The 16,893-nt window shown below is 50.5% G+C and overlaps 2 protein-coding genes across 3 annotated transcripts in view; both read left to right on the plus strand.

Moving 5' to 3' along the window:
* Positions 1–7,632, plus strand: part of LOC112216907 (protein O-mannosyl-transferase TMTC1) — a 139,193-nt gene extending 131,561 nt beyond the window's left edge. Inside the window, exons 18-19 of the mRNA XM_042300235.1 lie at positions 6,241–6,318; positions 6,458–7,632. Of these exons, the coding sequence (XP_042156169.1) occupies positions 6,241–6,318; positions 6,458–6,580 (201 nt within the window). The 3' untranslated portion in view covers positions 6,581–7,632. The remainder of the gene's footprint in view (positions 1–6,240; positions 6,319–6,457) is intronic.
* Positions 7,633–7,798: 166 nt separating this feature from the next.
* LOC112217260 (transmembrane protease serine 9-like) lies at positions 7,799–14,693 on the plus strand. Of its 2 annotated transcripts, none has more exons than XM_024377524.2 (13): positions 7,799–7,983; positions 8,090–8,191; positions 11,444–11,688; positions 11,772–11,847; positions 11,941–12,130; positions 12,310–12,449; positions 12,567–12,720; positions 12,814–12,852; positions 13,033–13,252; positions 13,529–13,686; positions 13,846–13,944; positions 14,133–14,269; positions 14,486–14,693. In XM_024377524.2, exons 3-13 carry the CDS (start codon positions 11,543–11,545, stop codon positions 14,648–14,650), a joined length of 1,524 nt encoding a protein of 507 aa, XP_024233292.1. In that variant the 5' UTR covers positions 7,799–7,983; positions 8,090–8,191; positions 11,444–11,542; the 3' UTR covers positions 14,651–14,693. The 2 variants fall into 2 exon arrangements, with proteins under 2 accessions (XP_024233292.1, XP_024233291.1); XM_024377523.2 differs by having other exon boundaries at positions 11,505–11,688.
* Positions 14,694–16,893: the final 2,200 nt, after the last annotated feature.

A 16,893-nucleotide genomic window follows, 5' to 3' on the forward strand; every position in this document is an offset into this window, starting at 1 on the left:
CCCCTCTCCCCTCCTCACCGTGCCCCTCTCTCCCTCCTCACCGTACCCCTCTCTCCCTCCTCCGTGCCCCCTCTCTCCCTCCTCACCGTGCCCCTCTCTCCCTCCTCACCGTACCCCCTCTCTCCCTCCTCCTGCCCCTCTCTCCTCCTCCGTGCCCCTCTCTCTCCCTCCCTCACCGTGCCCTCCTCTGCCCCTCTCCTCCTCTCACCCGTGCCCCTCTCTCTCCCTCCTCACCGACCCCTCTCTCCCTCCTCACCGTGCCCCTCTCTCCCCTCCTCCTCCTCCGTGCCCCTCTCTCCCCTCCTCACCGTGCCCTCTCTCCCTCCCTCTCACTCGTACCCCTCTCCCTCCTCACCGTGCCCCTCTCTCTCCCTCCTCACCGTACCCCTCTCCTCCTCCGTGCCCCTCTCTCCTCCTCACGTACCCCTCTCTCCTCCTCACCGTGCCCTCTCTCCTCCTCACCGTGCCCTCTCTCCCTCCTCACCGTGCCCCTCTCTCCCTCCTCACCGTGCCCCTCTCTCCCTCCTCACCGTGCCCCTCTCTCTCCTCCTCCGTGCCCCTCTCTCCTCCTCACCGTGCCCTCTCTCCTCCTCAACGTACCTCTCTCCTCTCACCGCCCTCCTCCTCACCGTGCCTCTCTCCTCCTCCCCGTGCCCCTCTCCTCCTCACCGTGCCCCTCTCTCCCTCCTCACTACCCCTCCTCTCCTCCTCCTCCGTACCCCTCTCTCTCCTCCTCACCGTACCTCTCTCCCTCCTCACCGTGCCTCTCTCCCTCCTCGCCCCTCTCCCTCCTCACCGTACCCCTCTCTCCCTCCTCACCGTACCCCTCTCTCTCCCTCCTCACGTGCCCCTCCCCTCCCCTCCTCCCCGCCCCCCTCCTCACCTGCCCCTCTCTCCCTCCTCACCGTGCACCCCCTCTCTCCCTCCTCACCGTACTCTCTCCCTCCCTCTCCCTCCTCACCGTACCCCTCTCTCCTCCTCACCGTACCCCTCTCTCTCTCCCTCTCACCGTACCCCTCTCTCCTCCTCACCGTACCCTCTCTCTCCCTCCTCACCGTGCCCCTCTCCCTCCTCGCCACCATGCCCCTCTCTCCCTCCTCACCGTACCCTCCCTCTCCCCTCCTCACGTGCCCTCCTCCCTCCTCACCGTACCCCTCTCTCCCCTCCTCACCGTAGCCCTCTCTCTCCCTCCTCACCGTACCCCTCTCTCTCCCTCCTCACCGTACCCCTCTCTCCCTCCTCACCGTGCCCCTCTCCTCCCTCCTCACTCTCTCCCTCCTCACCGCCCCTCCTCCCTCCTCACCGTACCCCTCTCCTCCCTCCTCCGTACCCTCTCTCCCTCCTCATCGTACCCCCTCTCTCCCTCCTCACCGTACCCCTCTCTCTCCCTCTCTCCCTCCCATTCCCCCTCCTCCCTCTCCGTGCCTCTCCTCCTCCCGTACCCCTCTCTCCCCTCCTCACCCCTCTCTCCCTCCTCACCGTACCCCTCTCTCTCCCTCCTCACCGTGCCCCTCTCTCCCTCCTCACCGTGCCTTCCTCCTCACGTCATTGCCCCTCCCTCCTCACCGTGCCCCCTCCTCCCTCCTCACCGTACCCCTCTCTCCCTCCTCACCGTCTCCTCCTCCTCACCGTGCCCCTCTCTCCCTCCTCACCGTACCCTCTCTCCCTCCTCTGCCCCTCTCTCCCTCCTCCCCTGCCTCTCTCCCTCCTCACCGCCCCTCTCTCCCTCCTCACCGTACCCCCTCTCTCCCTCCTCACCGTGCCCCCTCTCTCCCTCCTCACCGTACCCCCCCCTCTCCCTCCTCACCGTACCCTCTCCCTCCCACCGCACCCCCTCTCTCCCTCCTCACCGTGCCCTCTCTCCTCCTCACCGTCCCTCTCTCCCTCCTCACCGCCCCCTCTCTCCCTCCTCTCCCCCTCTCCCTCCTCCGTACCCCTCTCTCTCCTCCTCACCGTGCCCCCTCTCCCTCCTCACCGTGCCCCCCTCTCTCCCTCCTCACCGTGCCCCTCTCTCCCTCCTCTCACCTACCTCTCCCTCCTCCTCACCTCCTCTTCCCCTCTCTCTCCCTCCTCACCGTACCCCTCTCTCTCCTCCTCTCCTCAATTGTACCTCTCTCCCTCCTCACCGTGCCCCCTCTCTCCCTCCTCACCCGTACCCCTCTCTCCCTCCTCACCGTACCTCCTCCTCCTCGTACCTCTCTCTCCCTCCTCACCGTGCCCCTCTCCCCTCCTCACCGCACCCCTCTCTCCTCCTCACCGCACCCCCTCTCTCCTCCTCACCGTGCCCTCTCTCCTCTCTCCCCCTCCCTCACCGTACCCTCTCTCTCCCTCCTCACCGTACCCCTCTCTCTCCCTCTCCTCCTCACCCTCTCCCTCTCTCCTCCTCACCGTACCCTCTCTCCCTCCTCTCCGTACCCTCTCTCCCTCCTCACGTGCCCCCCTCTCTCCCTCCTCACCGTACCCTCTCTCTCCCTCCTCACCGTCCCCTCTCTCTCCCTCCTCATCGTAGCCCCTCTCTCCCTCCTCACCGTGCCCTCTCTCCTCACCTCCCTCCCTCCCACCGTGCCCCTCTCCTCCTCTCCTGCACCCCTCTCTCCCTCCTCACCGACCCCTCTCCCTCCTCTCCTACCTCCCTCTCTGCCCCTCCTCTCCCGTACCCCTCTCCCTCCTCACCGTACCCTCTCCCTCTCTGCCTCTCTCTCTCCTCCTCACCGTGCCTCTCTCTCCCTCCTCACCGTACCCCTCTCCCTCCTCTCTACCTCTCTCCTCCTCATCGTACCTCTCTCCCTCCTCACCGTACCCCTCCCTCTCCTCCCTCACCGTACCTCCCTCTCCCTCCTCACCGTCGCCCCTCTCTCCCTCCTCACCGTCCCCTCCCTCCTCCCCTCTCTCCCTCCTCACCGTGCACCCCCCTCTCCCTCCTCCGTACCCCTCTCTCCCTCCTCACCGTACCCCCTCTCTCCCTCCTCACCGTGCCCCTCTCTCCCTCCTCACCGTGCCCCTCTCTCCCTCCTCACCGTACCCCTCTCTCCCCTCCTCACCGTACCCCTCTCTCCCTCCTCTCCGTGCCCCTCTCTCTCCCTCCTCACCGTGCCCTCTCTCCCTCCTCACCGTACCCCTCTCTCTCCCTCCTCCCTGCCCCTCTCTCCCTCCTCCGTACCCCTCTCTCCCTCCTCACCGTGCCCTCTCTCCCCTCCTCACCGTGCCCCTCTCTCCCTCCTCACCGTACCCCTCTCTCTCCTCCTCACCGTGCCCCCTCTCTCCCTCCTCACCGTGCCCCTCTCTCCCTCCTCACCGTGCCCCTCTCTCCTCCTCCTCGTGCCCTCTCTCCCTCCTCACCGTACCCCTCTCTCCCTCCTCACCGTACCCCTCTCTCCCTCCTCACCGTGCCCCTCTCTCTCTCCCTCCTCACCGTGCCCTCTCTCTCCCTCCCTCGTGTATCCCTCTCTCCCTCCTCACCGTACCCCTCTCTCTCCCTCCTCACCGTACCCCTCTCTCTCCCTCCTCACCGTTCCCCCTCTCCCTCCTCACCGTACCCCTCTCTCTCTCCTCCTCACCGTGCCCCTCTCTCCCTCCTCACCGTACCCCTCTCTCCCTCCTCACCATACCCCTCTCTCCCTCCTCACCGTACCCCTCTCTCTCCCTCCTCACCGTGCCCCCTCTCTCCCTCCTCACCGTGCCCCTCTCTCCCTCCTCACCGTACCCCTCTCTCCTCCTCACGTACCCCTCTCTCCTCCTCACCGTGCCCCTCTCTCCCTCCTCACCGCCCCCTCTCTCCCTCCCTCACCGTGCCTCTCTCCCTCCTCACCGTGCCTCTCTCTCTCCCTCTCCGTACCTCTCTCTCTCCTCCTCACCGTGCCCCCTCTCTCCCTCCTCACCGTACCCCTCTCTCTCCCTCCTCACCGTACCTCTCTCCCTCCTCACCGTACCTCTCTCCCTCCTCACCGTACCCTCTCTCTCCCTCCTCACCGTACCCCTCTCTCTCCCTCCTCACCGTGCCGCTCTCTCTCCCTCCTCACCTACCCCTCTCTCTCCCTCCTCACCGTACCCCTCTCTCCCTCCTCACCGTGCCCTCTCTCTCCCTCCTCACCGCCCCCTCTCTCCCTCCTCTCCGTGCCCTCTCTCTCCCTCCTCCGTACCCCTCTCTCCCTCCCTCTCCGTACCCCTCTCCTCCTCACCAGCCCCTCTCTCTCCCTCCTCACCGTACCCCTCTCTCCCTCCTCACCGTGCCCCCTCTCTCCCTCCTCACCGTACCTCTCTCCCTCCTCACCGTACCCTCTCTCCCTCCTCACCGTACCTCTCTCCCTCCTCACCGTACCCCCTCTCTCCCTCCTCACCGACCCCTCTCTCCCTCCTCACCGTGCCCCTCTCTCCCTCCCTCCGTGCCCCTCCCTCCCTCCTCACCGTACCCTCTCTCCCTCCTCACCGTACCCCTCTCTCTCCCTCCTCACCGTACCTCTCTCCCTCCTCACCGTACCTCTCTCCCTCCTCACCGTACCCTCTCTCTCCCTCCTCACCGTACCCCTCTCTCCCTCCTCACCGTACCCCTCTCTCTCCCTCCTCACCGTACCTCTCTCCCTCCTCACCGTACCTCTCTCCTCCTCACCGTGCCCCTCTCTCCTCCTCACCGTGCCCTCTCTCTCCCTGCTCACCGTACCCCTCTCTCTCCCTCCTCACCGTACCCCTCTCTCTCCCTCCTCACCGTACCCCTCTCTCTCTCTTCTCACGTACCCCTCTCTCCCTCCTCACCTGCCCCCTCTCTCCCTCCTCACCGTACCTCTCTCTCCCTCCTCACCGTGCCCCTCTCTCTTCCTCCTCACCGTGCCCCCTCTCCTCCCTCCTCACCGTGCCCCTCTCTCCCTCCTCACCGTGCCCCTCTCTCTCCTCCTCACCGTGCCCCCTCTCTCCCTCCTCACCGTACCTCTCTCCCTCCTCACCGTACCTCTCTCCCTCCTCACCGTACCCCTCTCTCTCCCTCCTCCGTACCCCTCTCCCTCCTCACCATCGTGCCCCTCTCTCTCCCTCCTCACCGTACCCCTCTCCCTCCTCACCGTACCCCTCTCTCTCCCTTCTCACCGTACCCTTCTCTTGTCTTTTCTCTCCGTTCCCCTCGGTGAATAACTTTAGAACCTCCTATAACCTCAAACTTTACCTGTTACAAAACAAGACCACTAATTGGCTCATATATCCCAACCTCCACAAAAACAATTATGAATAACGAATAGAACATATTTTGAGGCATATTCCCTAAAAACAACAAGATTTGCATCTCCTACATGCAGTATATTATCTGCAGGGGTTTCAAGGGCGCCTGTGGATCTTCTAAGCGCCGGGTGCTTTCTTCTCCTGTTCAAGTAGACACACTTGAGAGAGAGAAGAGATACAAAGTCTGCAAATAAAATCACATCAAACAGCATTCCAGGCCTTTCTCTGCCTTGATCTTTTCCCCCCTGAAAACGCGCTGATTCTGTCGCTAAAATAGCACCATCTCCTCCACTATCTGCATCAACAAATAAGCCCATTTTCCCCCAACCACACTTCCAACAAGACAGAGTGTGTGGCCTAAAATAAACTTCTTTCTCTTCCCTACATCTTTCTTTCGTTTTTTCCTCTTGTGCTGTTCTCTGTCTGCTTAAATAGCAGGTCTCTCTTTCCACTCACTCACTCACTCACTCACAATCTCTCTCTCTCGTTTCTTACGAAGCAAGTCTCTCTGTCTTTCCACTCCCTCCCTCTCTCTCTCTCCCTTTCCACTCTCTCACTCTCTTTCCCTCCCTCCATCTCTCCCTCTTTCTTCAGTTCAGGAAGTCAACAAAGGCCTGCTAGGTTGAACAGTTTATTCTCAGGGTTACTTTCGGAGATAAACTCTAGAGTTCTGACTCTCTCAGCAGGGCTTGGCCGGGCGCCAGGGCTCCAGCTCTTGTTTGGGTGTTGTTCCCCTTCTAAGAAAGGCACAAAAGGGCCAACTGAGATCATGCGGCCTTCGGGTGTGGTGGTTGACAATATTGAAGTGGATCCAATGTCTGCTTGCTGTATTTTGATAACATAATCTATTGTTTCAGGCTGTTTTGAATTCAAAGTCATAAAACATGTTGAGTTGATTCAAGTTTCAGTAATCTTCTAAGTAAACTTTTCTCCCTCCATATTCACTTTAAAGTCTGAGCATAAGAACCCTACTGCCACCTAGTGATCGTTGGTTGTAACTACTTTATATTAAGGTGTGCGTGGTCTTCATTACAGAGCTACAAGTTGGTAGTGGAACTAAAACCTGACCAATCGCAGGCTTGGATGAACATGGGAGGAATTCAGCATATCAAGGTACTATGACGACACAGTAGAGTTAGTTTGCATGAGTCAAACGCCATTTACAAGCCATCAAGTCTTTGATTATACCGAAATTGCATATCAAGCATATATGGCATAGGATGAGAGCTGATAAATGTTTGATCCACTGCAGGGGGACTATGCAGCAGCCAGGCAGTACTACCAGAGGGCCCTGATCCTAACCCCTGGCTCCAAGCTGCTGAAGGAGAACCTGGCCAAGCTGGACCGGCTTGAGAGGAGGCTGACCGGGACCTAGACTAACCCAGAGACACAGCACTATCCTGGGCATGAGTTGGAGTCCAAGGACCCTGGATGCCCCAACAGTACTGACCTGGTTCTTAAATCAACCTACCTGGTTGATGATGTGAGATTATGGTGAACATGACAGGGTTGCAGGGTATTGAAGCAGACTGGGGGTGATGGAGCTTCCAGGGGAGCATGAGGCTGGTTAAGCCTGTGACGGGAGTCACATTCTGGGGGAAGCAGATGGAGAGAGGACCCTAAGGAGTGGAGATGGAGATTCAGCCAGCAGCACTTCAAGCTGGAGCGGACTGGATCAGATCTCTGGAACTCTTTAAAACAGTACCACGAGCTCCACACATCGCCCAGCCTGAAAAAGCTTCAAACTAACTGATCTGCTTTTTAAAATGTTTAGTTTAGTTTTATTTGTTTTCCTATTTAATTTCATGTTAAATCCTGTTTTAGGCTCTAAATCTGTGATCACTACCCTCATCTCTGCTTATGAGCAAAACCATAAGTAAACCCATGTTGAGATTTTGAATTGGGTGTCATGTTCACATTAAAAGCTCCAACAATATTGTTCTAGCTGGAAGACAAATTACATTTTGCCAACATGAAGGATAGTTTGCTGAAGTCACTATATATCCATGCATAGGTTTGGGCTTGCCTTGACTCAAACATGGCCCCATGCAAACCCTTAGCATGAGCTTGTCTGGGATACATAAGCTCTGTGATAAGACTATTAGACAAGGTAACAGTGTGCTCTGTGAGCACATTGACAACATGTGCTTTTAACCTCAAGCTATGGCAGAGCCTCTGAGAAGCAAGCAACGCTCAATGTAGCCTTCCACAAGTACAAGTAAGCTAGTGTCTGTAGACTCCTCCTAACACTGACCCTCTGATCCGCTCAACATTTCTGACGCTGTGTATTATTTGTTGCTGTTGATGTTGCTATGATGATTGTGAATGAATATTTTATTTGGAATGTACAAATAGGATAAAGATGAACTGACTAGTGCAATGACTGAGATTGATTTGCACCATAAAAATAAATATATGTTTTATTAACTGGTGTCGGTGCGTGCTGAGGTGTCTGATAAATATAAATTGCCCTATTATTGGGAATGGGATAAAGTCAAATGAAATGGGTGTATACTGCCCTCATCTGGCCCAGTGGGTACATTACATGTCAATGAATCTAATTAGGGGACGGTAGCAGGTGCAGCGTGGGAGAGCTGATGAGTGCTTGAAAGTAGAAAGGCACGTTGTCAAGTGTCTTTGTGGCATTTACCACTGTGCCATTTTTATTCCGATTGGGCCATCAGTCTTAACCCAATCAACTTTTTAATGCACTTTGGATGAAAATGTGTGTTTTTCTAGTTGTATATCTGTCTCTGTTGAGGCTTGGATTCCAGCACGGTAAGGCCAATACATTGATTTTCATTCTAGTCTTGTTGCCAGTGACTTGATTGAGTGAATGGTGAACCTTCTGAGATTAGTATTTTTTTTTTAACCTGTCTTTCAGATCTACATAACCAGAATGAGATTGTACGTAACCCTGAAACCAGTGCATTGAACGGAACAGAAGAGGAAAATGCAACTCTCTCCAGTGGTTTTCAATTTGATGGTATGGAAAACGTTTAACAGTGAATATAAAATAATCGCGTTGAGGGCGTTGGCACTGCTCTTTATAAAGGATCGGGGGGAATAGTGGAGAACAATTGGAGGTTTACTTAGGAGCAATGCCAATATCATGGTACAACTATATGGACACTCAATTATTATGGTACATTTTTAATGGTAAGTTTACTAACCTATGATAAATATAATTGAAATGTGTATCTCATGGGGAAATACGTATAACCAGTTATTGTAATGGCTTAGCAGATAGTATAAAAAGACGATCAATATTTACCTGGCAAAAATATTAACAGGGAACTGTTCAACAATTTCTGATGAAGTTGTGTGGGAAAAGGCTACGGTGGGTGGATATTCAAATTGTCCAAACAGTTCCGCCAGGTAGATTTATTTTTTTAATCTATCTGGTCCAAATGATCCACGCTAATTTGAAAATATATAATAATTGATCAAGCCTACAAGCAATACAATACTTTACTATTATGGTGGGAGATTATAATACGTTTTTAAATACTTCAATGGACCATAAAGTAAATCGCACGACAAACTGTCACCCTCATACACTTAAGGAAATCGTGCATTTCATTGATATATTGAAACTAGTGCATATATGGAGGCCTAAATATCCCGATCTAGTGAGATATACTTGGGAGGCGCAATCAAGCTAGTCTTCTTGACCACATGTCATTCTCGCTGGCACCAAACGATAGAATGCGGCCAGACCATCAAATAATTGGCATATACATTACTCTTACAGAATTTCAACGTGGGCGAGGATATTGGAACTGTAATCAAAGCCTATTGGATGATAATTTATTCTGTCCTGGTTAAAAACAATCTAAGATTTTTTTTTCCGATATAATGTACAGCAGATCTCATAGTATGGGATACCTTTAAATGTGCCTTTAGAGGCCAAGCAATTCAATACCAATCTTTAAAACAAATGAAATTTAGATCCAAAAGAGTTCATATTAACAAAGGAAATAGGACTAACAGTACAGATGGCAGTAAACTGTAACCTAGAGGCACAGAATAAGTTAGAGAAAATAAATGGTGAACATTCAAGAGATCAAGTGTAATATATTCTACAAAATTAAGCAATCTGGGGGAATATGCTCCAAATTTGTGATTTCTCAGCATAGAAGTGCTACCAAAAATAGTCTACTGAAACTTGCTACAATATTTTGAAGGATGAAGCAAAGTACTTTAAGCATATGTTTTCGTTTGTCTCCATCTTCACTAACTGAAGTTAGAGGTATGGCTTTACAGAGGAGGAACTTATTAAACCAGTCGAGGTACTAAACCTTTTTTTGATATACTCCGAGAACCCAAGTGTTACATATAAAGCTCCAGACCATTAAAACATTGGAGACCCCTTACACTAAAGTGTTGTGATGCAAAATGCATAGCACATGTAATTGTTGAATATTATTCATCCTAATCAGACTTTTTTTTTTTTCCAACATGGGCGATACATTGAAGATGATATAAGAAGTCCTGGAAACAATAGAACACTATGAAAAATCTGGGACACCAGGGCTGATATTAATAGCTGACTTGAAAGAGGTTTTTGATAAAGTATGACTGGAATTTTATATAAACTCAGCAAAAACCAATACGTCCCATTTTCAGGACCCTGACTTTCATAGATAATTCTTAAAAATCCAAAACTTCAGAGTTTCATTGTAAAGGGTTTGAACGCTGTTTCCCATGCTTGTTCAATGAACCATGAACATGCCCCTGTGGAAAGATCGTTAAGACACTAACAGCTTAGACGGTAGGCAATTAAGGTCAGTTATATGAACTTAGGACACTAGAGGCCTTTCTACTGACTCTGAAAAACACCAAAAGAAAGATACCCAGGGTCCCTGCTCATCTGCATGAATATGCCTTAGGCATGACGACTGCAGATGTGGCCAGGGCAATAAATTGCAATGTCCATACTGTGTGACACCTAAGACCGCGCTACAGGACGGACAGCTGATCGTCCTCGCAGTGGCAGACCACATGTAACAACACCTGCACAGGATCGGTACATCCGAACATCACACCTGCGGGACAGGTACAGGATGTCAACAACTGCCCAAGTTACACCAGGAACGCACAATCCCTCCATCAGTGCTCAGACTATCCACAATAGACTGAGAGAGGCTGGACTGAGGGCTTGTAGACCTGTTGTAAGGCAGGTCCTCACCAGACATCACTGGTAACAACGTCGTCTATGGGCACAAACCCACCATCGCTGGACCAGACAGGATTGGAAAAAAGTGCTCTTCACTGACGAGTCGCAGTTTTGTTTCACCAGGGGCGATGGTCGGATTTGCTTTTATCGTCGTGGGAATGAGCGTTACACCGAGGCCTGTACTCTGGAGCTGGATCGAGGTGGAGGGTCCGTCATGGTCTGGGACGGCGTGTCACAGCATCAACGGACTGAGCTTGTCATAGCAGGCAATCTCAATGCTGTGCATTACAGGGAAGACATCCTCCTACCTCATGTGGTACCCTTCCTGCAGGCTCATCCTGACATGACCCTCCAGCATGACAATGCCACCAGCCATACTGCTCATTCTGTGCGTGATTTCCTGCAAGACAGGAATGTCATTGTTCTGCCATGGCCAGCGACGAGCCCAGATCTACATCCCATTGAGCACGTCTGGGACCTGTTGGATAGGAGGGTGAGGGCTAGGGTCATTTCCCCCCAGAAATGTCCGGGAACTTGCAGGTGCCTTGGTGGAAGAGTGGGGTAACATCTCACAGCAAGAACTGGAAAATCTGGTGTAGTCCATGAGGAGGAGATGCACCGCAGTACTTAATGCATCTGGTTCTCGTTCATTTTTTCAATCTTATGTTTGTATAAACATTTTTACACACATTAAGTTTGCTGAAAATAAATGCAGTTGACAGTGAGGAAGTTTTTTTTTTTTTTGAGTTGATAGTTCTTGTGTTTAGTCCCACTAATAAATAAAACTAATGTAAAATGTATGTAGAAGCCCTTAAGTGTTGTCCATTAGTTTACTCCAATTAGGGGAGGGGTAGTAGGGTTAAGGGAAAATATATTTTTAAAAGAAAAAAGCTGGCACGTGATATGTCTCGGGCACGAAACAAGCATAGGGTCAGAATCTATGTAATGCTCACAATGATATACACAAACCCTGGTAGTATCAGCCCTACTGGCAAGACTAGACATGCACTGCTATTCTAAGCTACTTAAAACTAAGGCCCCCCACATTTCCTGATGCAGTGAGAAACCTGTCCCTGCACAGCCATAAAGAAACCTGTAACCTCTGGGAGCTTCGTTGCAGATCTGGCAGGGGTTCGGTCCTTCGTGCCAGAGCAGGAGATGGAGGTGAGGATCATTGGTGGCGTGGAGGCCTGGGCCCACTCCTGGCCATGGCAGGTATCCCTACGCTTTACCACCATGCCAGCCTGTGGTGGTTCCATCATCGCCCCTCAGTGGGTTCTGACTGCCACACACTGCTTCAAGCAGTGAGTAGTTCTGGAAGTTCAAGTAACAAGAAATGGATGTGTAGCTAGAGAAATCAAAAGTAATAATGGATGGTGTTTTACAGGTATAACAAAGTGGATTTCTGGACTGTGATGGCGGGAAAACACGACCTTGAGAATCCTGATGAAGAATGTCAACAGGTGGGACGGACTACATTCAAGACATCTAAACAGATTTTTCTTCTGTGTTCCTCTTCTGCGTTTAACTGTTAGGGCGCACATTTTATTTTTCAGTTGGTTGGGGTCTCTAAAATAGTCACCCACAAGGATTACAACCGCATGACAAAGATGCATGACATTGCCCTGGTGAAGCTGAAGACCCCGCTGATGTTCAACCAGTGTGTGAGACCCATAGAGATATGGATGAGGCCAATCGAACCCAAAAAGCAATGCACAGTGACCGGCTGGGGTACCACCAGAGAGAGTAGGTAGATTTCCTATTTTTCTTTTTGAAGTTAAGTTGCCTTCATCTCTTTTATTAGAAAGGTCAGGTGTTCCTTTCTGGGGTCATAACTGACAACATAATTGCTCATTCACAGTGAGGAGGGTCCTGTTACTTGTTTTCCCCTCTTCGTGTCTTTCTTCCTACTCTTCTACTCTCAGATGGGCCTCGTGCCAACCGACTCCAGGAGGTCAATGTGACCTGCCTATCCCCAGAGGACTGTAACAAGTTCTACCTTGGTGTTGTTCAGCCCACCATGTTCTGTGCTGGAGACCCTGAAGGAGGTGTAGACGCCTGTCAGGTAGTGACCTTGAACTCTGACAATGCCTTCATGTATTTAATACCTTCCGTTGTTTTCTATTTTCATATAAAAAGTCTGTTCTGTTTTCTTCGTCTTATGACGTGTTTGTTCCTGCAGGGTGACTCGGGTGGGCCTCTGTCCTGCTACACAGGGTCCAGGTATGAGTTGGCTGGAGTGGTCAGCTGGGGAGTGGGCTGTGGTAGAGCCCGGAGGCCTGGCGTCTATACTAAAGTACAGGTCTACCTAGACTGGATAAATGAATTAATTCAAGGTAAGAACACCCTTGGAGACCAACGCTAGAGAAATACTTAGTTTTTAAGCACTCAGGAATTTTTTTATTTTAATAATCTTTTATTTTTAACAGGTGAAACATCTCTGTCTGGTGGTATTACTGTGACTGAAGGTAGGTTATGTCACTGAATTATTTAACTACCTGAAATAATATTTTGCAGGAAATGAATATCTGATTTAATTTTCATCTTACTGCAAGCACATAAAATTGTATTTTGTTAATCAAAACAGTGCGTTATCAAAACTGAAGATCATATTCAGTTTGACCCCTTACCCTCTTCCTGTCTCCCAGAGAGTTGTGGTCAGAGTAAGATATTGCCCTGCCGGCTGGACTCCCGCCCAGCGTGGTTGTATGCGACCTTGGAGGGTGAGGTGCGGGTGGGGAGTGTGACAGAGGCGTGCCCCAACTCCTGGCCCTGGCAGGTCAGTCTGCAGTCCAAAGGGAGACATTACTGCAGCGGGACCCTGATCCACCACCACTGGGTCCTGGCACCGCAACACTGCCGCTGCAAGTGAGTCAGTCACCAAGTACCGACACAGGGGACACGCACTGTCGTCTGTAATATAACCTCTACACCATTGTTCATTTTCTTTGAATATCTCTGTCGTGATGCTTCACTCATTCGGTGGACTCGTACACCCACCTTCACGTTCTTTTTCCTCACACTCAGTATTGTGCTCTCAAACAGCCCTTGGAATGTCAGTGAGGGTAGGTCAGCTACTGTAGTTCTTGTTCACCAGTCCTATTTCACACACACACACAGTGCCTGTCTATTCTCCTCTTTCAGACCTACAGTTGACACGGTGGTGCTGGGAGGTCACGACCTGAGGTTCATGGCTGCCCAGACCATCCCGGTGGACGAGGTGTTCAACCACCCCCATGACGGAACCTTCCCTCCGACCTCTGACCTCACACTCATCAAGCTCAGTGTTCCAGCTCGATTTGGTAAACGAATACTCCTCCAGAATGGGTTACTTTAGCTCACTGACTTGATTGTTTTTGCTTGACTGGTTTACAGGACTGTGAACTTGGCTTGCAGGCCAATTAAAGCATGTGACATATCTAGGATGCTTATTCTGGTGGTCTTCTCTGATATGTCCCTAGATGACACCGTGTCTCCGGTGTGCCTCCCACATGAGGATGTGAAGCTGGATGACAGCTGGTCCTGTGTGACAACAGGCTGGGGATCCAGCAACTCGGCACGTATGTACAGCAACATAACTCTACATTCACGACTATGAGTTCTCGAGTACGGTTGGTGGCCAGTTTACCACAAGGAACTGGAGGGACTCGGCCTCCCAGATCCAGTGTTTCATCGGTCTTGCTCATAAATAGGCGGCATCCTTCTCTATTATAAATTATATAATCTCATGTGCTCTGTCTCCCCCTAGCGAAGGTTGGCAGTGCCATCCTGCACCAGGCCAGGCTGGGTCTGGTCAACAAGACCACTTGTAGAGAGAGCTGGGGAGAGGATCTCATTACGGACACTCAGCTGTGTACAGACCCAGCCGGCTCTGTCTCCTGCATGGTATGTACAGTGGGACGGTTAACTCAACCCATGTCTTCATGAGTACACCATTATGTTTTGAACGTACAGTACTGATGTGAATGAGTGGTCTTCATAAAAATGTGACGTGGAATACCCGACTGGACTAGTGCACGCAAACTTTCACAACCTTGTTTTAACTCTAGTGTAATTTATCATGTTTTCAAATATCTATAAGTCTTTCTTCCCTATCTATAGGGGGACTCTGGTGCTCCACTCCTCTGCCAAAAAATAAATGGGGTCTTCTTCCTCTTTGGGGTGGTCACATGGGGCAGCCCGAGCTGTGACCTCAGCACACCAGCAGTCTTCTCCCGATTATCAGCTTATCATTCCTGGATCACAAATATAACCAATGACATCTGACTTTGTTTCACAGTATAATGGAATAAACAATGACTTTTTTTGATCCGGTGTTCATTTTGAGACTTTAGTAAGGCAAAGGCACACAGTGTATAATGCAATCACAATTAGATGTTTAGAGGGATGTGACGCACAAGTCAAGCTGACTCTGTTGTACACTGTATTTTGGTCTTCATAGGATTTGTCAAAGATGTTGAGTTTGTATTTTTCTTTAGTTTACACTGATTGAAATATATTGCGCATGTGATTTTATACATTCAAATATAACATGAACACTTTTTTTAAGGGGGTAGGAATGTACACTGACTGCACAAAACATTAGGAACACTTACTCGTTCCAGGTGAAAGATGTGATCCCTTACGGATGTCTCTTGTTACATCCACCAATCAGTGTAGATGAAGGGGAGGAGACAGGTTAAAGAAGGATTGGCTTGTGTGTACGGGTGCCATTCAGAGGGTGAACGGGCAAGACCAAAGATTTAAGCGCCTTTGAACAGTGTGGTAGGCGCCAGGCACACCGGTTTGTGTCAAGAATTGCAGCGCTGCTGAGTTTCACGTGCATCCGTTAGTGTATCAAGACTGGTCCACCACCCAAAGGACATCCAGCCAACTTGACACAACCGTGGGGAGCATTGAAGTCAACATGGGCCAGCATCCCTGTGGAACGCATTAGACACCTTGTGTCCATGCCTGACAAATTGAGGGGGGGGGGGTGCAACTTTCACAATGTTCAGCATCCTGCTCTGTTTATCTGGCCTATAATCTTATGCAAGATTCCTTTTTATCACTATGTCAATATTAGGCATCCTATAAAAGTCAATGGCATGCTTGGTAAAACTGCCAGTGCCACTAGGATAATGCTGATGTATCATTCAAACAGGAGCTGCACAGCTTAATGTCAGGAGCCTTGGGTTGACCTGGGGAAAACCCATGGGAGATATCATTTACCCGCATTATTTGAATGAAGACAATGTTTGTAGGCGACAGTAACTAATGACCTGACACAAATTTCATTATTGATTTGTTTTTAAAATGAGGGTTCGATCAGAGTTCTATAGAGGACTCTAGCGCCCAAAAGCTTGTTCTAGAATTGGCAGCGCTAGAGAACTTTCCCCATTTTGAAGTAGTCAACTGAGTGGGACTTGCTATGGGTTAAGGAAGAATCATATAATTCCAACCAGGTCATCAGGGAATCAGTCAATGAATTCTACTTTGAAAACATTCCATAACTGCAGGTGGCAGCAAATCGCCAACCAAGGCTTTATACCTGTTCAAACAACACACGGCCCTTTCAGGTTGTTCACCAACTCAACAAAGAAGTACATTGACTACTTCAAAATGGAGATAGGTGGTGGTGGTGGTGCCGGTGCGCTCACAGAAGCCTAAGCCTGTGTTAACTTCAGACCTTTTCCTGCGTGTTTTCCAAAACCCTGTTCATTCCCCATTCATTTTTCACAAGAGATCACTTCATTTATTTCCAGGTTTTAGGACTGCAAGCTGGCAGCTCTATAGAGTACCACAGTATGAGTCATAATACCCATAAAACCTAGTGGTCAAACAACGAAATGGTTCCAATCGTTTTCCCACCATCATGTTTTCCCATAGGGGATTTTAGAAACACTTAAAATAAGGGCTGTGTTTCATGTAGTCTTACCCTGGCAGGACGTTTTGATAACCGTGTAAATCTCTTTAGGACAAGGGGACATTTAAGTGTTTCTAAAATCCCCTATGGAATTTCAAGGTCCCCTATGCTGGACCTTGGGAATGTAGATGGTCAAGATAGGAGCCGGGTAATGTGGTGTGGGGATTTTAATGCTCATGGTTTGCTCTGGGGAGGGTTACGGACTGATGTAAACTGACAAGTGTTGGAGGAACTACTGGATGAGAAAGGGCTTGTGAGTTGTAACGATGGCCGGGGAACCAGGATTGACCCAGTAACTGGAAATTAACCTGCTCTGGTTCTTACTTTGATCTCAAGTTCAATGGCAGGCAGTTGGGAGGTTTTGGAGGAATCTACAGAGTGCATAGTGATCACTATCCTATCATGTGTACTGTAGGAATGAGGGAGGTAGAAATGGATTGAGGAGATGGATATTTGGTAAAGCAGAGTGGGGTCAGTTTCAGGAGTTGAGTAAATAAGAGCTGTCTCAGGTTGATCTTAATTCAGATATAGAAACACTCAATGATGTAATAAGAGGCGCAATAGTAGGGGCTGCAAGGCAGGTGATTCCTATGGGTACAGGGGG

Source organism: Oncorhynchus tshawytscha, linkage group LG17 (assembly GCF_018296145.1).
Source record: "Oncorhynchus tshawytscha isolate Ot180627B linkage group LG17, Otsh_v2.0, whole genome shotgun sequence".
In the NCBI taxonomy this organism is placed as follows: Eukaryota; Metazoa; Chordata; class Actinopteri; order Salmoniformes; family Salmonidae; genus Oncorhynchus; species Oncorhynchus tshawytscha.

Coding starts and splice junctions, on each gene's coding strand:
- LOC112217260 (XM_024377523.2), top strand. CDS start 7,923: ATGAAAATGTGTGTTTTTCTAGTTGTATATCTGTCTCTGTTGAGGCTT. Junction 12,131..12,309: donor CTGGGGTACCACCAGAGAGA/GTAGGTAGATTT, acceptor TTCTACTCTCAG/ATGGGCCTCGTGCCAACCGA. Junction 12,853..13,032: donor TGGTATTACTGTGACTGAAG/GTAGGTTATGTC, acceptor CCTGTCTCCCAG/AGAGTTGTGGTCAGAGTAAG.